Source organism: Marmota marmota, unplaced genomic scaffold (assembly GCF_001458135.2).
Source record: "Marmota marmota marmota unplaced genomic scaffold, marMar, whole genome shotgun sequence".
Lineage (NCBI taxonomy): Eukaryota > Metazoa > Chordata > Mammalia > Rodentia > Sciuridae > Marmota > Marmota marmota.
Genome location: NW_025999842.1, coordinates 52,714,754 through 52,732,452, shown reverse-complemented (window position 1 = coordinate 52,732,452; position 17,699 = coordinate 52,714,754). Strand labels below are relative to the sequence as shown.

General features: G+C 39.7%; 1 protein-coding gene across 1 annotated transcript in view; it reads left to right on the top strand.

Annotated features, from left to right (window-relative positions):
• The window catches only part of Map7 (microtubule associated protein 7), a 144,006-nt gene that overhangs the window by 82,653 nt on the left and 43,654 nt on the right, over nucleotides 1-17,699 (top strand). The window contains exon 3 of the mRNA XM_048800498.1: nucleotides 7,392-7,469. Within this exon, the coding sequence (XP_048656455.1) occupies nucleotides 7,392-7,469 (78 nt within the window). The remainder of the gene's footprint in view (nucleotides 1-7,391; nucleotides 7,470-17,699) is intronic.

Genomic DNA, 17,699 nt, shown 5'->3' with positions numbered 1-17,699 from the left:
TATAAAGGTTTTCTCTCTTTAAAATGGAGATTCAGCTTCACGGCCTGCTTTCCTCACAGAATCATTTTGACAAGTCATTGAAAGGATGTATGTGGATGCATTTGTTTACTGCCAAGTAGTGTTAAGAGGTAATAATTTTACTGTTCTGTTTGAAATGGTGTATACAACACAATTTTTCCCCCAGCATTACTGCATATCTCTTTTGTGACTTAAAAAAAAAGAAGAACCACTTAAAGAAATCTTCACATGTAGTAAAGCTCACATAGAATTATGCTTTTGTTCTGTACAAAGCTTGCACACCTACATGGTAATTTCATTTTTAATAGCCTGTGATTCATGATCTGTTCCACTCAGTGATACAAAGAAGCAGTCTGTAAACAAATACAGTTGAAGAGACAGAGCAGCTTATGGCAGATTCTTAGTAGGGATGAACATGCAGTATGGCACTCAGATATTACAGGATGGTACAGCAAACTAAAGATCACTTGAAGTTTTTGGAATCCTACTTTATGCTATATTCAAGGCCAAAGAACAATAAATCACCCAAGAATAGTAAATTAGAATAAAGATAGATATAATTAGGTCTAGTCTCACAGAAAACATTCTCCTTTGTACTTTGGGATTTTTTTCCCCCTCCAATGAGGAAATCATATTGAACAGAATAGATAAACAAGGCTTGTCTTCTTGTTTGTTTGTTTGCTTTTGGGGAGGGCAGCATTGGAACTAGGGGCACTCTACCACTGAACTAGTCCCCAGCCTTTTTTTTTTTTCCTTTGTTTTGAGACAAGACTTTTCTCAGTTGCCCAGGCTGGCTTTAGACTCCTGAATAGGTAGAATTACAGGTGTGTACAACCAGACCTAAATCAGTAGATCACCCAAGAATAGTAAATTATAATTCACTATTATAAATGACAGCTGGCCTGTCATTTATAAGAAAAACAGTAACAATTGTTGTTGCAAGGGTTGCTTGAGCAGTTATTAGCAGGAAAGGATATGCATTGTCAGCAGAGTTCTGATTCACAGGCTGAGATTTCCCCCTTTAGTCAGCTTGGCTCTCATTCATTCACTTATTAATCCATCTACTCACTTAACCCCTGACTGCTATTTCGTTTTTACTGAGCAGATTCTTCTGTGCCTGGGAGTCTGAGAGGTACTGTATGCACAAACAACATGGCCCTGTAGAACTTATTCTAGCAGATTTTATTCCTTATACCCAGGTGAGAATCCTACTAGAAGGAGTTCTTTAGCACAAAAACCTCATTATTTAACAATGAGAATGGAACACAGCTAAATTGTAGCTCTCAGGTTCTCCCCATCCACCACTGCTTCTAACTTCTGGCATTCTTTACTGTATAGTCAGTACCTATATATCCTGCTAACTCATTTATTCATCTAGTGTTGACATCATGAGTTTACCAGGGTTATTTTATTAAAAGGCACAATCCCTACCCTCTAGTTGACAGTCTGGGGGAGTAAACCAGTATGTGAACTGCCAGTGTGATGAGAGGTGTGCACAGAGACTAGCAAGGATAAAGGTCAGAGTATCGCCTCTAGCCCAGTGGGCCATCTCTTTTCAGAGCCTTCTTTTAGGTGTGGTGGGGTACTAGGTATGGAACCCAGGGGTGCAATAGCATTGAATTACAAACCTCTCTCCTCCTCCTTTTCCTTCTCTTCCGTATTTATTTATTGTTGTTGTTGTTTATTTACTTATTTTGAGAGAGGATCTCACCAAGTTGTTGAGGCTGGCCTCAAACTTATGATTCTCCTGCCTCAGCCTCCATAGTTGCTGGGATTATAGACATGAACCACCACTCTAGGCTTTTCACAGAGCCATTTGATTCATATTGACCAAGTCAAGCTAAATGAGGAGACATTTCATTCCTGATTGTGTCTGTTGAACATCCTGTATCTGTTTTCTTGTATTTACAAATAAAGATATATAAAAAGCTCTTATTTTAGGAACCACCATGTTATTTTATTTTATTTATTTATTTATTTTTTTTTTTTGAGTTCTTGCAAAGAAAGACTGGCTTGAGTAAAACCTTTTGATTTTATGGGGTCTGAATCATAGGAATGTCTCTAAAGCAGTTTGTTGTCAAGCACAATGGCACACACCTGTAATCCCAGTTACTTGGGAGCTGAGACAGGAAGATCACAAGTTCAAGGCAAGCCTGGGCAACTTATTGTAACCCTATCTCAAAATAAAAAATAAAAAATAAATATGTAGCTCAGTAGTAGAGTGTTTAGCTAGTAAGCAAAAATCCCTGAGTTTGCACTGCAAATACATAGGAAGATAGATAAATAAATCAGTTTTTTTTGGTTTTCATTCTCTAGGGCATTTTTTAAATGAAAAAAAAAAGTATAATATTTTGGGAGATTTTGAATATGGCCCTAATTACTAGATTTAAACATCCTAACTAAATGATTTCTGAGTTTCTCTTAACCCAGTAAATTTCAGCTAAATTTCTTTCACTCCTTTAACTCTGATACTTGGAACCCATTCCTCTACTGTTGATCTCTCTTCTAGAGCATCTCTGATGTAGAAAGCATCTATCCACATTTAAACTGTGAATGTTTTACATTTGAAATAGTCATGGAAGTTCTGCATGGCATTTTATAAGTATGAGCACAAGCTGTCTCATGTTATCCAGGAAGAACTATTGCTCCCAGCTTCATTTAGTACTTGAGTACTTGAACCCAGACTGGAAGAGACAGTCTGAGGAGTATAAATCTGTCCATTTCTGCTAGTCCTGAAGTAGGGATGGTTCTTCATACTCCATCAGCTGCCTCTAAATTATCAATTTTTTCTAATTAGGAAAGAAAATTACATTTTTTATACAGCTGAGAAAAGATAAAATTCAGATTCATTAAAAGTTTCTTTTAATCCCTATCCCTCTACCTTAGGTCTCTAAAAGAGCCACTTAAACTTCATTCTCCCTTATTTGTAAATAGCATCCTTCACAGAGGAAGGTGTGCTTGGGATCTCCCAGTCCTGCTGTGACTACCCCATCACGCCCTTCTCAGGACTGTAGCTGTGGTGCAGTGTAGAAGGCGTAGGACTGAGTTAGGGTCTGGTTTAAGCCATATCACTAGTCATCTCTTTTTTCTCTCTCTCATTTGAGTCATAGCCTTAGCCCTATTTTGTATTTTATTTAGAGACAGGGTCTCGCTGAGTTGCTTAGCACCTTGTAGTTGCTGAGGCTGGCCTTGAACTCGAGATTCTCCTGTCTCAACTTCCTGAGCTACTGGGATTATAGGAGTGTGCCACTGTGTGGGCTCCTTTGTATTTTTTGAGACAGGGTCTTACTGAGTTACTTAGGGCCTCACTAAATAAATAGATGTGAGACCTAAGTCACAGGATTGTTGGGACTAATAAAATGATAATATATATGTGAAGGTGCTTTGTAAAATGTGCAACACTAACAAGTTATTTATCATATAAACAGTAGTCATCAGTTCTGAGTCAGGGTCTAGTGAATTCCTGAAAAGGACTGCTAGCATGAACTGGTTTCCCTGACCTTGGGAGTAAGTCTCCAGTAGAGTGACCTTACTTTAGGTTTGTACAGAACAGTCGGGGTTTCTGCATATCATCAAAGACAGGAGGAGACTGCAACTGCAACTTTACTTATACCAAAATCCTGTTTCTTTTTCTTTTTTAAAAAATTCTTTTTGTAGTTGTAGATGGACAGCAAACCTTTATTTTATTTATTCACTTATATACTTATTTTTATGGTGCTGGGGATTGAACCCAGGGCCTTGTGCATAAGAGGCAAGCACTCTACCAACTGAGCTATGTTCCCAGCCCCAAATCCTATTTCTTTTAAGCCCTTTTTTCTTCTGAGAATCAGTAACTTAATTTTATGCTAACGATTGGGATTCCATGTGGAATATACATAATGGTAAATTATTTTGTGTACCTTGATTTCATTTTCAGGGAAAATGATGTGGGAATGGAAACAAGAAAAAAGTAATGTATTATAGAAAGTTTACTATTTACTTGAAATTCTTCAATTGTAATTTTTCCTTTTTGAAAACCTATCTTTAAGGACAACTTTTGTCAGTTTTTAGTTATTAAAACTGAAATTTTAATCTCTAATGTTTAGAGTTTCAAAAGTCTTTTTGTAGTTGCATTGCCTCATCAGTCCAGGTTAATGGAAGCTGGCTGTGGTCATTCGGTCATTCACTCAATAAATGCTTATTGAGTTTCTTCTTTTTGCCAGGCACAGGCCTAGGCATTGGGAATGCAGCAGTGAACAAAAGAGACCAGCCTCTGCCCGCCTCCACCTCCCATTTGTATCTGTCACAGGTGTTAATGATATTCCCAGCCTTTTTTATTTTGGGACAGGGTTTAGCTAGTTGAACTTGCAATCCTACTTCAGCCTCCTAAATTGCTGGGGTTATAAGCTGGTTGTACTTTTGGACCAGGGATTAAAACCAGAGGTGCTTACTTAATCACTGATTATACATTTCAAAGGCACTTAAATGGGAAGCATTACATTGCATAATCAGGAGCTGCCTCATTACTGCAGGAGACCCAGGTCTTGTTATGGCTCTCAGTACTGGTGTGGGTAGGTGAGGACTTGCATGTTTCTCTTAATTATTTCTTATTTTTTGATACTGAGGATTGAACCAAGGCACAGGATGCCACAGCTACATCTCCAGGCCTTTGTTTTTTGTTTGTTTGTTTGTTTTTGCGGGGGGGGGGGCGGAGGGAGGGGAGTTGGTATTGAACCAGGATTGAACTCAGTGGCACTCAACCACTGAGCCACATCCTCAGCCCTATTTTGTATTTTATTTAGAGACAGGATCTCGCTGAGTTGCTTGGCACCTTGTAGTTGCTGAGGCTGGCCTTGAACTCCTATCTCAGCTTCCCAAGCTACTGGGATTACAGGAGTGTGCCACTGTGCAGGCTCTTTTGTATTTCTTGAGACAAAGTCTTGCTGAGTTACTTAGGGCCTCACTAAGTTGCTGAAGTTGGCCTTGAACTTGTGTTCCTCCAGCCTCAACCTCCTGAGTAACTGGGATTATAAACCATATGTTATTATTAATTCTTTACAAAATTTTGTATAATATTTAGCACGTACTTAAAAGAAAGCTAGAAATGGCACATGCTTTATTGATTTGTTGTCTATTGACAGAATTTGTCAGTGCAATTTAAAAAGTAAACTATTACAAACTTTAATGTGCTTATGATTTTTATAAACAAAGTTGATTTTCAACTTTTCTGTTGTTTTAGAAGTAAACCTCATATTAGTTAGTGAATATTTTAAGTGACAAGTTAAAATTTGTCTTTCTAACTTTATCTTCAAGTTCTTTCTTTCTTCAAAATATCATTTTGCTTTCTCCAAAACCCAATAACCTAGTATGGTGGTGCATGCCTGTACCTAGAAGGCTGAGATAGAAAGGTCACAAATTCAAGGCCAGCCTGCGTAACATAGTGAGACCCTGTCTCAAAATGTTTTATAAATGGCTGGGGATATAGGTCAGCATTAGAACACTTGCCTGGCATGAGCAAGGACCTGGTTCAATTCCCAACACCACCAAAGGAAGGGGGAGAAAAAACCCAAAAAGCCCTTGACTGACCCTTAACAAATTGCCTGAGAAGGGACCACATGACCACTTTCCTGTTTCACAATTAAACCCTTTGGAGGCAGGGCCCTATTTTCCTACAGAAAGGTTAACCTAAAACTGAGCCTGGTGGTGCACACCTGAAGGCCCAGTTACTCCAGAGTTTCAGTTGAGCTCAGGAGTTCCAGACCAGCCTGGGCAACATAGTAAGACCCCATCTCAATAGAAACAGACCAAAACAGGCATACCTAAAACCAAAAGCAACGTGTAACATGGTCATCACCTGCCTTCTCATGAGTTCCACTGCTTGGTTTATGCAGGCTCCTGATGGGCTTTTATACAGTTTTTCTTTCCTTTAAATTTACAAATTCTATGAAGTCAGAGGCTTTTGGGTGCAAGGCTTTTAAATTTGTTAATGAAGCACTCCTATGTGGTCTCTAATGTGTGAGGCAGCTTCCTGTTTTGAACATGAGACCCTAAAAGTATGATGTCAATTTAGTAGATAGAACAACCTGATTTTTAGTGTGATTATTGTTATTGTTTCTATATGAGCCTGTAAAGGTAGCCCTCTGTTGGACAAATGGGGACGCACATGCGCAGACACACAGGGCGTCTCTGTATAATCCAAAATCCTCACTGTGCCCAGTGAGTCCAGTGACTTGGCCCTGTGTCTCCAGGCCCAGAGCCTGTTGATCTCACTCTGCTTGAGTCATTCAGATCTCCCTGTTTCTTGATCACATGAGGCACTTGTGACCTCAGGGCTTTTGCAGGCTTTTTGTGGAATATCTGCACAGCTGACTCCCTCATATCCACCAGGTATTTACACAAAAAAATTATCATCACATCAAAACCTTCCTTAGACCTCATCTAAAAATTTAAGCATCCTCTTCATAATGCCCTTTATTGCTTTGTTGTCGCCTTAGCATTTAACTCAATCTAACATTCTATGTCTTTTTCATTCTAGTTATTATTTTTTATTTATCTTGTTTACTAGATTTTTCCTGAGTAGGATGGTAAAGCCCATGAGGACTGAGGTTTTCATCTTTATGTTGGCTGTTATATTTCTCAGTGTACAGAACAGTGTCTGGAACTTAGTAAATATTTCATGTGAGCTGAATGAATAAGTTGATTTTTCTGGGCGTTACATGCTAAGCATTATACTGATGCTCACTATCTTTATGATGATGTGAGATTGGTTCTGTTTTTGTCCTCATTCTTACAGGTAATAAATAAAAACTATGTCATAGCTTGAGGAGGGTAAGTAGTATGACTGTATTTATATACCAAGTGACAGAATAGAAACTGAGTTCCTGTCAGGCTGATTCTAGTCACTTCTAACTAGTAAACACCTGCTCAGTATCAACTCAGTTTGGATCCTGTTTGTTATTAAGAAACAAATTTTTTGATATTGAAAGCATAAAAATAATAGAAGTTTCATAGAAACACAAAACATCATTTATATTTTTTGATGAAATAGCAAAAAAGCCACAAATAAATTATGACCTTACGTTGTTTTTATTTTATATTTTGTTGTTGCTGGGTATCAAACCCAGGATCTTGTGCATGCTAAGCAGGTGCCGTACCACTGAGCTATACCCCCACTCCTACATAATGCTTTTAAATAGAAGAAAAATGCTTTGGAATTCTCAGGAGAGTTATAATATTCAAGTGTATCACTGTAACTAAGGACACATGTACTGACTGTTCTAAGACGTAAAGTGATATTTCATTCATCACATTAATGAGACCAAAGAATATTTTAATATATATTTTTTTAAAAAACCATTTTTTCTCTCATATATATTTTTTTGTCTTACTTTCAGACCTTCCACTTGTGCTACGGGTTGATGACCGGCAGCGGCTGGCCCGGGAGCGACGCGAGGAACGGGAAAAGCAGCTAGGTACCCCAGACCCCCATCCCCAGCCTCATGTGGTCATTGAGGGACACTCTTATTGACATGTGACACTTTCTTCTCCAGGACAAGGGACACTTGACACTGGGCAAATGGAAGTCGCTGTAATAACCATGCTGCCTTGCACACCTTTATGAAGATTGTGAAGCTGAGTTTAGCATGTGATAAAAACACATGCTGTTAAATAACAGCAGGCTCCAGCTCTGGGATTAGGGAGCTCATTCATTTCTTAGTACATTGTAATCACAGTGTATCATGGGGCCCCACAGGGCGTACACTTAGGAGAGGGGTGATGGTGTTACTTATATTTTAAACCTGAGAATAAACAAGGACAGTAAACAGTTGGTTCTGTTTTCTGACAAGTTTGAGGCTATGCACTGCTGGGGCACTTAGTGGCTTCCATGTTAAAGCAATGTTGCTGTTGAATTTATAGGCAGAAGCATGAGAGGGATTTTCTCCTATTACCAGAGGCCCTTTTGAATCGGGCTCAGTGGCTCTGATATTTGACTGCAATCTCCTGGCAAACTGAATCAGGACTAGCTTACCAGAAAATGGAGACCTGAACACTGGGGCAGAACAGTCACTCTCTCTAGAACCTTGGGCAAGGAAGCTGGCACCAGCTCCCCTTCACTTGATGTCCATTTATACGGTTGCTGGAACAGGATACTCTGTTTATGTACCTTGAAAAGATAAAATGCCAGGTCAGTGTGTCCAGAATGTGTAGGCATTTAAAACAAAGACTCGCTAAGGTTGCCAAAATCTTTCCAGAGTATGGCCCATAACTTTTTTGAAGTCCTGCAGCCTAAGAGAGGTAACATTCCTACCGTTACACAGAGGAGACCAGCCCCAATGTCCCATCCCTTTATTATTCCTTTTCGAGAACCTAGACTTTTAGAATTGTGTGGATGCTGGTTTTCAAGTCTGTTGGCACGGCTCGCAGGCCTACTCCTCTCCCTTGCCAGGTGAGGCCATCTCTTCTGTTGCCAAACTTTTTTAGACACAGATTTCAAGAAGTTGGTGGAAATGAAAAGGCGCTACTGTTTTTCTGAGGCTAGTGTTTCCTCCAGGCCTAATGTTCCCTGTCCCTAATGGGTTTCCAGCAGGCAGGCAGGCAGGTTCCGGGGAAGCAGCCGGGCCATGGCCTTGAGGCTTCCTTTCTCCTGTGCACCATGTCCATTGCTCCCCAGTAAGAAAGATTGGTAGGATGATGGCCAGAAGTGAGGGAGCAGGGGCGAAGGCAGAGCTATGGAAGCCAGAAGAAGCTCCAGATGACCAAGCATAAGAAACTGACTACTGTGCTGGGGTGGTTAATTGTTTGCACTGTTTCCAGATCCATCCCAGTTAGCACTTTTGTCCCCTTCCATCACCTGTGTTGCCTCAGAGGTACAGCATTCCTAGAAGGAAAGCATTCCGTAGTGTCAGGAGGCCACTCCTTTATGGTTTAAATCCCGCTATGAGTTAGCTTTTACATATTTAACTCAGATCTTTTCATCGTGGTTTCTTTAATATTCTAAGCCAAGCATTAGTAGCTTTCTGTGGAAAGCAGGAATATGCCAGTCAAACAAAAATAATTTCACTTCTCATGCTGTAAAGGTGTAAGACTCTCAGTTCTGAGAGCGGGGGTTATAATTCAGTGGTAGAGCACTTGCCTAGCATGCTTAAGGCCCTGGGTTGAATCCTCAGCACTACCAAAAAAAAAAAAAAAGACTTTTACCTCTGAGTCTGCAAATTCTCCCTAAAAGTACCTAGCTTTGTATGCCGAGTGGCAAGAATTTTGAAGTTGTAGCACCATATTTCAATTCATAGCAATAATACCAAACATGACTCATTAATTTATATGTTCAAAAACTTCACTGTCCAGACATTGTGATGAAAAGATGGGTAAAGGGAGTCTAGTGAGGCCAGAGAAGCCAGCAGTAGGTATAGTATGTGATCTGTGTGCTGACAGTGGGTGTGCACAAGGGTACTGGGAGTCCATAGAAGTGCCTAACCCAGCCTGCCTTGTGTCTGGTCCCACTGAGCTCCCAGCATGGAGTCAACCAGAGGGACAGATGGGCAGGGATTATAGAACAGAGTGGGAAAAAAGCAGGTGGAAAAAAGGCATTCACTAAGAAACCCAGTTTGTTCTTCAGATTATTATATGGATCAAAGTAACTTTCAGATAATTCTATGATTTTATTATCACAACTTTTCTCATTATGTGAGTCAGTATATAATATACATTCTTCTCCTTATTCCTAGTCCTGCCACATTAAGTATCACATTTATTATTAATTCTGACTTCATCTCTTTTTTTGTTACTAGAGTCATCATTTTAATGTCAGTTCTAATTTTTATTTTCTTTGCATTATTTTCATTTTCTTTTTGAACTTTAAAGCAGTGCCTTTTACCTACTGTTTTTAGTTTAATCTATTATAATTGCCAAGTCTTGTGAGGCTTCCATCAATCTTCATAAATATGTGAATAAACATATGCAAAATTTGTATATTTGTATAAGTGTCATGAGAAATCCAGCACCTAATCTAAGCTGTGCCTTAAGAGAACATGAGAGTTGTTTCTAAAAAACTTTAATACTAAACAAATATCACAAGGTACACCTGACTACTCAGAAACTAAAATTGTGCTTTCCAGAAGCTGTGACAGCACTGGAATATTTAAAAAAGAAAGAAAAATGTAGGGTGTGGTGGTGCATGCCTATAATCCCAGCTATTTAGGAGAATGAGTCAAGAGAATCTCAAGTTGGAGGCCAGTCTCAGCAATTTAGCAGGACTCTCAGCAATTTAATGAGACCCTGTCTCAAGAAGAGCTGGGGATGTGACTCAATGGTAAAGCGCCCCTGGGTTCAATTCCCAGTACCAAAAAGAAAAAAAACCTATTGCTGAATAAAAAATATATGGAGTGTGCTTACTTTGAAAACAAAAACTAGTTCATACTATCAGCTGTTATTGAGCTTTCAAACTGAAACTCTTCAAGTAAAAAAAACAAAAGGGGCGGGTGGAGAGGAGTCCATAAATTTTGAGAAGCAGAGTTAAAAATGAATGACCAGTGAGACTGATTTTTACTGTTGGATATAGGTTGAAATTAATATTGAAATCATTAAGGTTTTGGGTTCACATATTTTAAAAAGCAAGGTAGTGGAGGGGGAGTGAAGGTCTTGTGTCTTGTTCCTGGTGGCCTAGTGTGCTGGCTCTATTTGCACATAGGAAAGCTCTATTGGTGATTTTCTGTGGGTAGATCTGAATCATGCTTTAATGCTTTTTAATGGTAGGATTAAAGCACATGGCCTGCTCTTTCTACATTACCCTTTAATTTTTCACATAAAATCTTGTATAATTCTTCATGTCTGAGACTGTCCTCTCAGTTGTTTAGGCATATGACCTCTGAAAGCTTTATTTTTCTGCCTTAAAAGCTTTATAAGTGGTCTCCTCAATCACACCATCTGATTCTGTTCAGGCCATTCTTTCAAACTGCCCTATCTTGAGTGCTGTATCTCTTTGGCTTTCTCTCCTCTAAGCTTTAGTTTTATATTTCCTAGGAGTGGTGAGGGTATCATTTGTTCTGATTGGTTCAACTCTCCCTTTTTGATGTTGTGGGTTCCACATTCCCAGCTACTCATAAGGCAGCAGCTGGTGCCCTACTGCCTGAATCTCAACTTTTGTACAACTTAATTGTGCATTTATCTCGCACTCTCAAACTGAATTGTCATGATAATATCTGCGTCCTAATCATTTGCACTAGCTCTTTTCTGGCTTCAAGAAATTATTTCGTGGTGATTTGGGAATCTGAGGCAGGAGAATTACAAATTCAAGGCCAGCCTGGACAACTGAGCAAGACCTTGTCTCAAAAATTTTTTAAATAGATGGGAGGGAGTGAGGTGCTGAGGATGTAGCTTGGTGGCAGAGTATTTCTTTTTTAGCCATTTTTTAAATATTGTTGCTGCTAGAGGCACTGGGTTCTTTCTGACTGCTGTTGGGTCTTTTATAAACTGAAACATTCTCTCTTTGATGGCTGGACCACCACTGCCCACTGACTAGACTCCATTCTGGCTTATTGGGCCATTTGTAACAACCAGTTGTCAGTTTGGACTTGGTCTCATCTTATAACTAGGGCTTCATCTACCTTATCCCAGTATGTGTGTAGAAGTTGACATACTCTATCCCCACATTCTTTAAGTCACAAGTATAGGTGCTTCTGTCTTCAAAACAAATTTTATATCCATGCTTGTATATTTACTACCGGTGCCATCATCCTAGTCCTGGCCTTAATCAATTTATGTCTTAGTCACTGAAATTGCCCTACAGTTTCTTTATTCCTCCAGCTGTAGTTAGTGCTAGTCCTTCTCTTCAAAGCCTTCCCAGGAAAACTTCATCATCTACCCCCTTCAGAAAATCCTATCAGTTTTTTGCTAAATGCTCTATCTTACATAACTATTGTATTTTCTTGCACATTCTATTTTTATTTTACACTTTACTCACTTTTTTTAGATTTAAATTTTACGCAACTTCCTGGTTATACATGTTTTAAGCTTATAAAGGGTACAACCATGGGCCACACAGAGTGGTGCACCCCTACAACCCTAGATACTTGAGAGGCTAAGGCAGGAAGATGGCAAGTTCAAGACCAGCCTGGGCAACAGACCCTGTCTCAAAGTAAAAAATGGGCTGAGTGTGTAGCACAGTGGTAGAGCATGCCTGGGTTAAATCCCCAGTGAGAGAGTGAGTGAGTTAAAGAAAGAAAGAAGGAAGGGAGGAAAATTAAAAAAGGACTATGGGTATAGCTCTGTGGTAAAGCAGTGGATTTGATCCCGAGCACCACATTAAAAAAGAAAAAAGTCTTGCCATGGTTTCTAATTCTCTGTACCCCTGTACATAGCACAGTGCTAAGTATAAAGCACATATAATAAATATTTGCTGACTTTCCTTACTGTACAGAATTTGATGAAATAATAATAGATAATGTTTGAGTACTACCTACGGGCCAGGTAATATCTTAAACACTTCAGTATGCATTATCACCTTTAGTAGAAAATTAGTACAGAGATTGTATTTTTGTGTGTGGTAGTGGGAATTGAACTCCAAGCACACTCTATCACTGAGCCACATCACCAACCCTTTTCATTTCTTATTTTTGAGACAGGGTTTTGCTAAATTTAGCAAGACTATCCTCAAACTTGAGATCTCTCCTGCCTTAGCCTCCTGAGTAGCTGGGATTTCAGGCAAGTGCCACTGCGCCCAGCTTGTATTTATACCTTTTGTTGTGTGGGCCTGCCATAGGTCCTAATATAAAGTATTTATTAGATTGCCCTTTAAATTTAAAATACAATCTGATTTAGCTTAAGGAAGATAGAGTAGTTGATAGACCCTTTCTTCTTTCTGCCACATTAGCTATTTAAGCATGTTTTTAGTATATATAGGATCAAGATTCACCTGAAAATTCCTCAGTAAGCCATGATGCTGTCGAGTAGGGAAATCTTTCCGTTTTAGACATGAACGATGGACTTTCTGAAGGCTCAGGATTGGAACTGCATCCTATTCACTTCTGAGGAAGGGTAACTCTTAACCTCTAGAAGGGAGATGGGCAGCTGCCTGTGGATTCTCACTTGACTCAGAGGGAAAAACCTGAGTGTTGAAGTGGCTTCTGACAACATTTTTGAGAAAGTTAAACGGCATTTATTTCCGGTTGCTTTCAAGTCCATTAGGAGTAATAGATCCTTTTGCTAATTTCTCTTCAGAAACCGTTACAGGAATCAGAGTGTGTAGCATTTATGCAGCAGAATGTTGTGTTTTACTATAGCTAGCTTAAAGCATGACTAACCCCCGCCTTCTGAAGTTACTTTGTGTTATTTTAAATTCATCTGCACCTTCAACTAGTACTTAACACGTGGGTAGTATTGAGCCTGGATGCTGGGGTTATTAAGTGAAGAAGATAAATTTCTTAACCTCCTGGAAATTATATTCTAAATGAGGGAGGAAGATAATAACATAGATTGCATAACATTTTAGCTGAAATTTATTTCTTATGCATCCCATAACTAATTTATCATCAACTGTCCTTAAAATAGATCCAGAATATAACCCCTGCTCACAACCAGCGCTGCTAGCGCTGCACCCCAGCCACCAGCCTGTCACCTGGGTGTTGCCGCAGCCTCCACTGCCTCCCTCATCTCCCATCCACAGAGTCCCTTTTCAGTGTGTTTGAAATATTATGTTTAATTTTTGTTTAAGTGCCTTGACACACTTTTGGCACTCAGTAAATATTTAATTATTTTGTCTTTTTCTGAGACTGAAATTTTTTCCCTGTTTTTTTTCAGTGCTGGGAATCAAACTCAAGGACTCGGCGAGTGTTTTATAATGGAGCTATATCCCTAGTCCTCTGAAACCAAAGTCTTTATGTGACTAGACTTGTATTCCCAACTAGGGCTTTTGGGGGTTTTCTGTATTCTATAAAATCATGAAAAATAATCACAGAATAAATGATTGATTAATATAGTTCTTGAAGAAAATTGAGCTTATGAATCTTTAATTAATTTATATTGGCTTTCATAGCCAAGTGCAAACCTGTATACAAGATCTATCATACTGTAGTATTTTTGAACAAATAAGATAACTGTAAGAAGGATCTTAACCTTGAACAAACTTCATTTAGATTAAAGTCAAGGTATTTTTTCCTAGGAAATTTCTTCAGACTTCCTTTGTCCATCCAGTGATAGTTTTTACACTATGGTTGCTTTGTTTGTAATGTTTTTTCTCCCTAATCTCAATTTTATGTCAACTCGGAACAGTGCTATTAATAAGTATGGCCAAGAGATAAACCATCATTTCAGTCTGGTTTAGAATATTCATCTCAACAATGCTGATAGGCAAGTTGGCGTTAATGAACAAATAATAAATAACACTGTATGTAGTCCTGACTGGGTTTTTAACTGCGTTGGGGTACAGCTCAGTGCTAGAGTGCTTGTCTGGCATGCACCAGGCCCTGGGTTCCATCCCCAGCAATACACACCTATAAAAGAATAGAGTTGTGCCTGAAACTCCCCCTGATTGCATACTTCACATTATTTGATTAGGATGGTCATTGTTTTGAGAAGGGATTTTCCTCTTTAGAAACTATAGACAAAAATATACGGGCATCAAGGAAGCAGTCTTTCTCATCTAAATGTTAAATGGATAAACTTTGGCACAACCATGGTCAGTCTTGGCATCTAAACCTTCTATAGTTGGCACTTACTAAATTTGTGTACAAAACCTTACAAGGCCAGACTGCAGGTAACAGACAACTTAAGGATCCAAATACCCATTAAGTGGGAGGAATATGGACATTAGCACATACCAAAGCAGCTGTATCATGAGTCAGGCTGGGGCCCGGAAAGAATAGCTTGTTGTTCAATGGATTGGGTAAGCAGAAAATGAGGCCATAATGTAAAATGAGTCATGTGACTAAGAAGCCATTATTTTTTTTCTTCCAAATGTACCTTGTCTTTTAGGGTAAAAATAAAAAGATTTTAAAACCTAAAAAGTGAGGGATATTATAAGCAGATGTTAAGAGAGGCTGAGTGTTCTTGGAAGATCAGAACCTTCAAATGTGGATGGGCTGACTTCTCCTGGGATGGAGGAGGAGGTTAGTGGTCAGGAGATGCCAGCCCAGGCCCCTTAGCACAAAGGCTCATTGTTTGCTTCTTGAGTCAGGCAGTGCGGGGTTTGAATTCCAGCTCCACCACTTTACTTGTTGTGAGACAGCGGGCAGGTTACTTCACTTCTCTGTTTCTCAGACTTCTCATCACGATGTAAGTTTAATAGCAGTGTCTGCTCATGGAGAGGTTGTAAAGACAAACCTGTGAATCACTTAGTGTCGGCATGCAGTCAGAGCTGATAACATGATGATGGTGACAGAGATGAGGATGGCAGGTCACAGGATTCCCTGGCCCTGACTCAGAAACATGGAACCGGGAAGCCTTCGGTTTCAGATCTCAGGAGTGGCAGGTGGAGGGATGTTCTTGCCTTCTGGGAGGGGCTCAGCAAGACAGCCAGATGAAGGGAACCACCACCTCCTATGAGGAGGGTGAATGGATTAGCTTGAGGCTGTAGCAGAAGAGTTCCAGTGACAGCCATTGGTCTGTCCAGCAAAACTCCTTGCTTGATCGGAGGTGAAACTCTGTTAAGCCTGGCCCTGAGGATGAGAATGCCTGGAAGGCCTTTTTCTTCCAAATGTACCTTGCCTTTTAGGGTAAAAATAAAAAGATTTTATGTGCTAATGTCCATATTTCTCCCACTTCAGGGGTATTTGGATCCTGGAAACTTTGATCTCTTTGTTTTGCTTCCTTATCTCAATAGTCATTCAGCCCAGGTATCAAGGAGAACTGCTGTCCTAGCACTTCAGTCCCATGGAGGCCAGCAAAGTAGGAAGGCCCAGTAAGGGCAGAGGATGGTCTCATAGGTATCCTAAAAGGTCATGCTTCTTTTTCCTTTTCCTTCCCCTCCCTCCCTCCTTTCCTCCCTTCCTTCCTTCTTTCCTTTCTTCCTAACTTTTTTTCCCTTTTGTGGGACTGGGAATTGAACTCAGGAGTACTTTTCCACTAAGCTACATCTGCAGCCCTTTTTATTCTTTGTGACAGCCTCACTAAGTTGCTGAGTCAGGCCTCAAACTTGCCATCTTCCTGCTGGGACTACAGTGTGTACCTTCCACACCCAGCAATGTCACGCTTCCTACCAGACAGTTCTTCCCCATTTAATATCCAAATGCGAGTCGAATGGAAGAACAATTTAAATGACGGATTGAGAAGGCTTTGAATTATCACTAAAGCCAATAGAAGTCACCTTGCTTGGAAGCCCTTGAGTCCTTTAACTCTTTATCTTTAGTTCATTTATTGAAATGTACTTTTACTGTCTGCTTAACTAGACATTGTGAATGTGGGGAAGAGCTCCAGTAGTTAAACACAGGGTGTTACCTTCTGCAGTGTAAGGACAGTGATGGAAAACTGAACAGAGCAGTTCAGTTGGAGCACTTTAGCTGTTCAGAGGAACTGGTGTTTGACAAGGATTTGGAGGATCATAAAGTTTACAGGTGGAAGGAAGTATTCTGGACAGAGGTAGCCCGTGTCAAGGTTCAGAGTGATTTTAAAGCCAAACCAAAGAGTTGGGCAGGGGAACTAACAAGCTGTCCTGGTTTGTTTGGGGGGAAGCTGTCTCTGGAAATAGTGAATATGATAGATTTGAAGAGGTAAGGGTTAGACGTCAGAAGCAAGAAGAGAATGGGAGCTTGAAGTCATAGCAAGAAGCCTGGAGAGGCTGTACTGCATGTGAAAGATTGTTCTGATATAACAAGATAGTTCTGTTGTTTGTGTTGAGTTAGGGTGGAGCATCCATGAGGGAGGAAGGGAGGAAGACCTTGGCGTTTCTAATTTTATAGGCCATTTGGCCTGTGAAATCTGTTACCAGAACACACATCAGTTGCCAATTTGGGGTAGGGAGGAATGTGCAGATAATGACTAAAGGTTATGCGATGGATCTAACTGAATACTCAGGTGGAAATTGGAGACAAGCAGAAATAAATATAGAAGTAGTATTGTATAGTAACCAAGTACAAGCTTTAGTATCAGAGCTGAATTAAAATCCCAACTCTGATTCTTTTGGACCATTACTTAATTTCTTTATATCTTTTTCCTCATTTGCATTTCAATTCCATTTTGTCTGGTAGTAAACATTTATTGTATTTTTGTTTGTCTAATAGCTATTTGTGCCATCTTTATTTTTATGCTTTATTTGACACCTTGTTTGTTTCCCCCTTCCTCCAGTACTGGGGATCAAATCAGGGCCTCTGGATACTAAGCAAGAGCTCTACCATTGAGCTGCCTCCCCAGGTCTTAGCTTTGTTTCTTTTCAACGGCATAGCTGGGTGCTTTTGGTTTTAGCCCAATCAAAAAGTCTCAGTCTTGATAGTCTTGGTTTTATTTCTTCTGGCTTTTTTTTTTTTTTTTAACTTCCACCCCCACCATCCAGCTGGAATTCTCATTTCTTAGTGAGAAAACAAACAAACTTGCTGGGCTAGTGGTGCTCTTCAGTAATCCCAGTACTTTTTGAGGTTGAGGCAGGAGCATCACAAGTTCAAAGTGACCTCAGCAATTAACAAGAGCCTGTCTCAAAAAAAGGGGAGGGAGGAGGTGGGAGTGTAACTTAATGGTAGAGCATCACAAGTACCACCACCAAAAAAAAAAAAAAAAAA